The sequence below is a fragment of the Sinocyclocheilus rhinocerous genome, unplaced genomic scaffold (assembly GCF_001515625.1).
Source record: "Sinocyclocheilus rhinocerous isolate Xijiao unplaced genomic scaffold, SAMN03320098_v1.1 scaffold2382, whole genome shotgun sequence".
NCBI classification, from domain to species: Eukaryota; Metazoa; Chordata; class Actinopteri; order Cypriniformes; family Cyprinidae; genus Sinocyclocheilus; species Sinocyclocheilus rhinocerous.
The window spans coordinates 160,975-170,130 of record NW_015662928.1 but is presented as its reverse complement, the minus strand read 5'-3'; the positions used below and the strand labels follow the sequence as shown (position 1 = coordinate 170,130).

Below are 9,156 nucleotides of genomic sequence, written 5' to 3'. Positions count from 1 at the left end.
TATGAATGGCAGGATTGCTTGTAATAAAGATTTAAATGCAAAAGAGAAGGCAGTAGAGCTGTCTATTTCTGTCAATGGTAAGTTTGTGATAACGTAAGAAAAGTCGTTTAAATGTTTTGCCACTTGCTTGAGCAACTTAATATATAAATCTATAAGTAAATGCAAAATTAAAATGCATTGAATAATGTGTTGCTTATATTTATTGTGTTTAAACATGTCTGTGAAAGATTGTATTACTGTACTGTGTAAAAAAAGAATTGCGATGCTGAAAAAGCATTTTCAGTGACAGTGTTTGGATCTGAAATCAAACTAATGGATAAATGTTGTGTTTGTGGTAAACAGCCACGGATCAGTAGCGGACTCCTGTGTGAAAGCTGCTTCTCCTCTCACAAGAGTCACCTAAGAGGGGAATTCCCTCCATTTTCAAAAATGAAATTCAGGCCCTGAATAAATGTCTAAAAATCCTGATTGGAGTATCACTATAAATAGTTATAAATTATAAAAAGAAGGCTTTAAAAAGATCGGTATCGGTGATCGGTATCGGCAGATACTGCTTTCTGTGATCGGCGATCGGCCACAAAAATCCTGATCGGAGCACCCCTAAAATGGACCATGCCAATATCACTCCCACCTCCGTTAAAAAAACATTAAAAGGGACGGTTCACCCCTAAAAAAAAAATCTTCAAAATATCTTATTTTGTGTTTAGCAGAAGAAAGAAATTCATACAAGTTTGGAACAAATTGTGTATAACTAAATAATGACATTTTCATTTTTGGGGGTGAACTATCCCTTTAATGCATGAACGGTAACACTTTGCAATAAGGTTCCATTAGTTAATGTCAGTTAATGTATTTACTAACATAAAATTAAAATGAACTACGATTAATAAATATTGTAGAAGTATTGTTCATGCTTAGTTCATGTTAACTAAAGTAAACTAATGTTAGCTAATGAACCTTGTAAAGTGTTACCGCATGAACACATAGCAAAGGTATTTATATCGATATATTGTGACCACTAGAAGCAGCATGTACAATTGCAATGACTAAAGAATCCACCACAGATTAACTAACCTTCAAAAGTTTTCCTCACAAAGTATCCTTATCAAATTGTTATATGATAAATTACAGGGGCAATAATATCTAAGAGTGTCCAAAATATGAAAAAAAAAAGTGAGTGCCAATATTTAGAAATTTACTCTTTGTATTTCATATGGTTTTGAAAAACATTTATACCATTTTTACTGCACCTTAGTATAGTTTAAGAATATATTTTTTACCACTATCATGAATTATTAATTTACAAGTGGGGAAATGGATCACATGACATTTTACAACCTGAACTAGCCTAAAATTATTATATTTTAAGAACCTTACAGACCTTAACACAGTCATGAGGGTCTGCAAGGGTCTATGATATATACTATTGTTGTATGTTTTTTTCCCTGCATATTTATCCATTTGGGTTGCATCACATGGCTATGATTTTGTGGATGAAAGTTTTTCAAATATTAATAAGCAGTAAAGCAGTTTTGTTATTTTTTTACCCTAATAATAAGGACTATGGCAAACTATTTAATATGCTTTTAAGAATAATTTTTTTCTTAAATTATTATATCAGTAGACTTGTGCCAGTATCCGGTAATGCGATATATCACGGTGATGAATATGCACGATATTGTTATCGTGGGCACTTAATTATATATTATATAATAATTATATATTACAAATTATTCCGAATTTTGAATGCATTTTAAGAGTGATTGATTTGATCAAATGCCATCCGCTAGTCTTTAACTTACATCTGCATGAACATACTCTAAGAGTCACAACTGTACCTTAAATCAATTTGAAAACAAATCTCAGCTAACAGGAATGGAAGACGTAGTCATCAAAATGAGAAAAAACAGTAATTGGCATCAAGGATGTAACAAAATGTTAAAAATTGAGGGGACCAAAGGTAAACGAATAAGAATTGGTAACTGAAACATCCATATAAATCTAAACATTGAGTTTTAGGGCTGCAACAAATTATTATTTTGATAATCGATTTATCTAATGATGATTAGAACTATTAATCAACTAATTGTCAATTATTTCAGATTATTCAGTAGGCTTTGATTGATCATATTGAGTTATATTTTATACATATTAATATACATATAGAGTTGCTTTATAGCAGAACATCAAGTTGTAATTCAAACTGAAGTGACATTGACACCGTTTTTCATGTTTAAAGCAGTCTAAGTGTTACAAACATGACATGACTTTACTAGAGTGATGACTGCAGAGCTGGCGCAAACATCCACATCACTATAATCAGATGCTTTCTTAACTGCTGTTTTCCCACATTGCCATTTTTGTTGTGTGTTTATTTTGTTACTGAGAGGAAAGTGTGAAGCCTATATTTACACATTCATCAAAACGCCGCTCTCAGCAGCATCAGGATGGTCACTAACAGTAAACAGCTGCTTGGTTATATCAAACTTCTTTTCACCCCTAAGCAAAGAACAAAAAAGAACTTTGTGAGTATATCAGGGCCTTTACAACACATGACAGCATTTTTTGTTTGTAATTTTGTAAAAAAAAATCCACACTCTACAGGTTCAGTTTTGTTTACACTTCTCATAAGCATGTCTTACATTGGATTGCAGCCAGGTGGGCAGAATTTGTCTTGTGCTACAGCACCACACTGGTCAAACTGCATTATTGCAGGCCCTTATATTGGGTCATATGAGATCTAACAACTATTCAACAACAAAATGATTTGTCAACCTTTTTTAAATGTTGACTAATTGTTTCAGTCCTATTGAGTAGACACATCCAGCACAATGTACACAGTGGTTACAATATTAATAGACAATACTGACAAGGATCAGGGTAAGAGCGCCGTTTAAAGCAGTTGTTCTCAACCAGTGGGCCAGGGCCAACTATGGGGCCTAAGCAAACTTCAAAGGGGGCCACAGGATAACTTTTAAAGTATGCAAATGAATAAATTATTATTCATATATTTAAATAATCTAAACAATATTCTCTCTTTATATTTCTATTCTCATATTCTCTTTTTATTTTACCTCAATTTTTATTGAAGAACATAACGTTCTGGAAAACAGAACAGAACTTCTTGAATCAGAAAGTCAATCATGGCTAATTTAATATATTAAATTAATTAACACATTTTATTAATTAATTATATGAATAAAAGGTTTTAAAAGAAGCAGCTTTGTCATGATTACATCAGAAATACCAAAAATATCTTAGCATATACGGCGGGGCCTCATATGGGGGGATGGGTGGGGTGCTGTTTAGAGGTTCTCTAAGCATTAGCAATTAATCGCAACATGAAAATTTGATACCGGCATATCCCTATATATCAGGACAACATCATTTTTAATACAAAAATGAAAAACAAATAAATTAATAGACATCACAAAAAAGCAGGAAAGAGCACTGTGTTATGGACCCTACAACAGAGAGTGATTGATTTGATCAAATGCCATCCGCTAGTCTTTAACTTACATCTGCATGAACATACTCTAAGAGTCACAACTGTACCTTAAATCAATTTGAAAACAAATCTCAGCTAACAGGAATGGAAGACGTAGTCATCAAAATGAGAAAAAACAGTAATTTGGCATCAGGAAGTAACAAAATGTTAAAAATTGAGGGGACCAAAGGTAAACGAATAAGAATTGGTAACTGAAACATCCATATAAATCTAAACATTGAGTTTTAGGGCTGCAACAAATTATTATTTTGATAATCGATTTATCTAATGATGATTAGAACTATTAATCAACTAATTGTCAATTATTTCAGATTATTCAGTAGGCTTTGATTGATCATATTGAGTTATATTTTATACATATTAATATACATATAGAGTTGCTTTATAGCAGAACATCAAGTTGTAATTCAAACTGAAGTGACATTGACACCGTTTTTCATGTTTAAAGCAGTCTAAGTGTTACAAACATGACATGACTTTACTAGAGTGATGACTGCAGAGCTGGCGCAAACATCCACATCACTATAATCAGATGCTTTCTTAACTGCTGTTTTCCCACATTGCCATTTTTGTTGTGTGTTTATTTTGTTACTGAGAGGAAAGTGTGAAGCCTATATTTACACATTCATCAAAACGCCGCTCTCAGCAGCATCAGGATGGTCACTAACAGTAAACAGCTGCTTGGTTATATCAAACTTCTTTTCACCCCTAAGCAAAGAACAAAAAAGAACTTTGTGAGTATATCAGGGCCTTTACAACACATGACAGCATTTTTTGTTTGTAATTTTGTAAAAAAAAATCCACACTCTACAGGTTCAGTTTTGTTTACACTTCTCATAAGCATGTCTTACATTGGATTGCAGCCAGGTGGGCTGAATTAGTCTTGTGCTACAGCACCACACTGGTCAAACTGCATTATTGCAGGCCCTTATATTGGGTCATATGAGATCTAACAACTATCCAACAACAAAATGATTTGTCAACCTTTTTTAAATGTTGACTAATTGTTTCAGTCCTATTGAGTAGACACATCCAGCACAATGTACACAGTGGTTACAATATTAATAGACAATACTGACAAGGATCAGGGTAAGAGCGCCGTTTAAAGCAGTTGTTCTCAACCAGTGGGCCAGGGCCAACTATGGGGCCTAAGCAAACTTCAAAGGGGGCCACAGGATAACTTTTAAAGTATGCAAATGAATAAATTATTATTCATATATTTAAATAATCTAAACAATATTCTCTCTTTATATTTCTATTCTCATATTCTCTTTTTATTTTACCTCAATTTTTATTGAAGAACATAACGTTCTGGAAAACAGAACAGAACTTCTTGAATCAGAAAGTCAATCATGGCTAATTTAATATATTAAATTAATTAACACATTTTATTAATTAATTATATGAATAAAAGGTTTTAAAAGAAGCAGCTTTGTCATGATTACATCAGAAATACCAAAAATATCTTAGCATATACGGCGGGGCCTCATATGGGGGGATGGGTGGGGTGCTGTTTAGAGGTTCTCTGAAGAGGTGACTTCCAGATAAGCCTGGGCCTTAACTGTATTGTAAGGGTGTGTCTGAGATGGATGGCAGGTTGTGAAGCGGGCTGAGGGAATGAAAAGTTGCCGGTTTAAGCGTGAGCAGTGAAGGTTATGAAAAATGGCAGGTGTTATTTCTCATCTGTGGTTTGTTGTGTGCATGCTTCTGGCTTAGGCTCTGATAGGGACTGAGGGGGAGCTGTGGGGTCATAAATCTAAAGGCAGAAGAGAGCACTGGAGCACAACAGGAGCAGGACGAAAGCTTGTAAATGTTCACACATACAGTGGGTACGGAAAGTATTCAGACCCTCTTAAATTTTTCACTGTTTTTCTGTCAATATGGGGTGCTGTGTGTACATTAATGAGGAAAAAAATTAACTTAAATGATTTTAGCAAATGGCTGCAATATAACAAAGAGTGAAAAATTTAAGGGGGTCTGAATACTTTCCGTACCCACTGTACATACTACTTTCCACCTTACAGCATATTCACCTTCTCTGGTCACCCTGCTGTCTTCCACTTGGAGGTGTTGCATGTTTCTTACAGTATACATTTCAAAGCTGCTCATCTAAAAGCATTAAATACATGTCCCGTGTTTTATGTATAAACTCTAATAAATGTTAAGTCTTTGAAAGAAGTGAGGGGGGCAATACATGTCTTTGTATCAACTATGCCAGTCTTTCATATTTATCGCTGTCCGTTCAGCAATACAACAGATTATAAATCAGCCTGTGGGCCCTGCAAACCCCTCTGCGCTATAAAGCACCCTGCACACTAATAATGAGATTTCCACTGAACCAAGTACATAAAGAGCCTTTCAATCTATTGGCACAGCATTTTTCATCCTAACCTAATAGTATGCTTTAGACAAAATTATTAATTTTGATCGCTTGTGGTAAAGAAAAATAACAAACAAGTTGACCATACAAAAGCAATTCTTATGGCTGTCCGGCTGTTTTTTTAAATAATCCAAGGAGGGGAAACCATTCTAAAACCTAAAGGGTATGTTTGTGTGTTGTGTATGTAAAGAGTGAGGCACACACACAGTTATAAAAAACTGCATGGTAGAATTTGGACAACAAGGTGATCGACAACACAGCAAATTATAAAATAGGTGATCTGATCAGGAGGTCTGGATTCCAAGACCACTACCTACCTTCATTGGGGAGATATGTGCATGTGCCACATAGCCGTGGATGTTCTCAATCTGGGAGAGGTTCTTCTCAGCCACTTGGACCAGCTCTGGCCCAGGAGCCTCATCAGTGAACTGTGGTGAGCTTTGCTCCAGTGGAGATCCTGTGTTTTCATCATGGTGTCTGTACTTCTGCAGAGAACAACAGAGACCAGTCAGATAAAATGAGATGAATACCATGTCATAAGGAGATTTGAGACCTTTTGAGGTCTTTGTTTCCCTTTGACAACTGCTTGGTTTGTACTGCAGTCACAAAAACTCTATATTCCAAAACCCAATGAGCTTCTTACAAAGGCAGAATTTTAAACCACACGTCAGATGTGAAAGTTGTTTCAAAAGGTAGGTTATTTAATTATGCTGACCCCAAAGACCATTTTGGCCTTTTCAGAGAAGGCAATCCCAAAATGGATTATGACAAAAAATTATTCCAAAACGCTGAAAAAGAGAAATATTATAAGCTTATTTCATTCAATACCCAGAAGTTGTGCTCTATGTTATTTAATGCAACATGCTAATATCAAAAGTCTCTTTTGAGGAGATTTGTGTTAGAAGTTACTGCTAACACAGAGTCAGAACTTGTGGCGTTGTCCATTTGTGATTGCACCACACCAGTTGCACCGCCCCTGAGGCTCTGGGGGGAGGTCACTCGGTTAAAAATCGCGTTCTGTGGGATGATCGCCTAGGGTATGGCAACGGACAACTGGGGCATGGCGGGGGAGGCTAGGGTATGGCGACTGCCATACTCTGCCATATGGAAATGCCGCCCCTGCTTAGAACTCTACAGAGTAGGCAGCAAGGCATCTCACTAGGTTTTGGAACAGAGCTTAGATGTCTGAGACATGTACAGACAATCATAAACATGAAATTTGGATAAACATGAAGTTTAGATTTAGTTCATTATAGTAACCACATAGTGCAAAAGGATGGAAAAGGAATATGGTTTTGGGGATGGCAGATACTATAATACTGACATTTATGGAAATCTTTGACTGAAAGTGGAGATGCAGTGAAGCTAGGACCCTTCCGTTGGGGTATCTAGCACAGTAGTCCGGTACCTAAAGGGTGGAGCTAGACTCACTGCAGAATACTGATTGGTTGACAGAGAATCGTCACTTGCTCATGCTGCAAGGGGAATGACAACACAAGGGGAATAAAGCTTCTCCTTCACTCGTTCTGCTATGCTGCTTATGCGTGTTGGGCTTGTTTACATCAGAGTGCACAAACACAAAAAATATAACTGTATTTTATAATTTTATATTTTCACACATATACACAGACAATGTCATGCTTTCTTCTACTGTTGGTGGTGGAAACGCAAGTTGGATCAGGGTGTACAGCCCCAAATCGTACCGTACTCAGGGCTCCAGACTGCGACCATTTTTTCTACCTGTGCGACTAGGTCTTTGTTTCCCTTTGACAACTGCTTGGTTTGTACTGCAGTCACAAAAACTCTATATTCCAAAACCCAATGAGCTTCTTACAAAGGCAGAATTTTAAACCACACGTCAGATGTGAAAGTTGTTTCAAAAGGTAGGTTATTTAATTATGCTGACCCCAAAGACCATTTTGGCCTTTTCAGAGAAGGCAATCCCAAAATGGATTATGACAAAAAATTATTCCAAAACGCTGAAAAAGAGAAATATTATAAGCTTATTTCATTCAATACCCAGAAGTTGTGCTCTATGTTATTTAATGCAACATGCTAATATCAAAAGTCTCTTTTGAGGAGATTTGTGTTAGAAGTTACTGCTAACACAGAGTCACAACTTGTGGCGTTGTCCATTTGTGATTGCACCACACCAGTTGCACCGCCCCTGAGGCTCTGGGGGGAGGTCACTCGGTTAAAAATCGCGTTCTGTGGGATGATCGCCTAGGGTATGGCAACGGACAACTGGGGCATGGCGGGGGAGGCTAGGGTATGGCGACTGCCATACTCTGCCATATGGAAATGCCGCCCCTGCTTAGAACTCTACAGAGTAGGCAGCAAGGCATCTCACTAGGTTTTGGAACAGAGCTTAGATGTCTGAGACATGTACAGACAATCATAAACATGAAATTTGGATAAACATGAAGTTTAGATTTAGTTCATTATAGTAACCACATAGTGCAAAAGGATGGAAAAGGAATATGGTTTTGGGGATGGCAGATACTATAATACTGACATTTATGGAAATCTTTGACTGAAAGTGGAGATGCAGTGAAGCTAGGACCCTTCCGTTGGGGTATCTAGCACAGTAGTCCGGTACCTAAAGGGTGGAGCTAGACTCACTGCAGAATACTGATTGGTTGACAGAGAATCGTCACTTGCTCATGCTGCAAGGGGAATGACAACACAAGGGGAATAAAGCTTCTCCTTCACTCGTTCTGCTATGCTGCTTATGCATGTTGGGCTTGTTTACATCAGAGTGCACAAACACAAAAAATATAACTGTATTTTATAATTTTATATTTTCACACATATACACAGACAATGTCATGCTTTCTTCTACTGTTGGTGGTGGAAACGCAAGTTGGATCAGGGTGTACAGCCCCGAATCGTACCGTACTCAGGGCTCCAGACTGCGACCATTTTTTCTACCTGTGCGACTAAATTTTGTGTGCGGTCGCACTGGCGCGACCACCGCGTTGTTCAACTCATAAGCGCTGCCATTTCTGTTGCATGTGAGCAACGTCCAATGGCAAGTGAAACTGAAAGCATAACGAAACCGTGCGACTCGTTTGAACTGCGCAGCGCTTCGAGTGTAGAGCCTGGTTTACACGAAGGTGCGCACAGCAAAAATGACACGAATATTGTGGAAACCATGGATGGTTTTCATGCTAAAGTAAAGTAAAAGACCGCTCCTTAAACCAAAGGTTAACATGTTGGTATTCTTGTGGGGAAAAAAACATGCAAGCACTGTCACCAACAGCAAGTT

The 9,156-nt window shown here is 37.1% G+C and overlaps 1 protein-coding gene across 9 annotated transcripts in view; it reads right to left on the bottom strand.

Annotated features, from left to right (window-relative positions):
* LOC107728401 (discs large homolog 1-like protein) overlaps positions 1-9,156 on the bottom strand; it is a 126,480-nt gene that overhangs the window by 58,035 nt on the left and 59,289 nt on the right. Inside the window, exon 1 of one of the 9 annotated variants that reach the window (XM_016538554.1) lies at positions 6,206-6,369. The exons of 6 other annotated variants lie outside the window; for them this stretch is intronic. In XM_016538554.1, coding sequence (XP_016394040.1) covers positions 6,206-6,211 — 6 coding nt within the window. In that variant the 5' untranslated portion in view covers positions 6,212-6,369. Of the gene's footprint in view, positions 1-6,205; positions 6,370-9,156 lie in introns of those variants that run through there. 2 more of the 9 variants (XM_016538550.1, XM_016538552.1) reach the window with 2 other exon arrangements.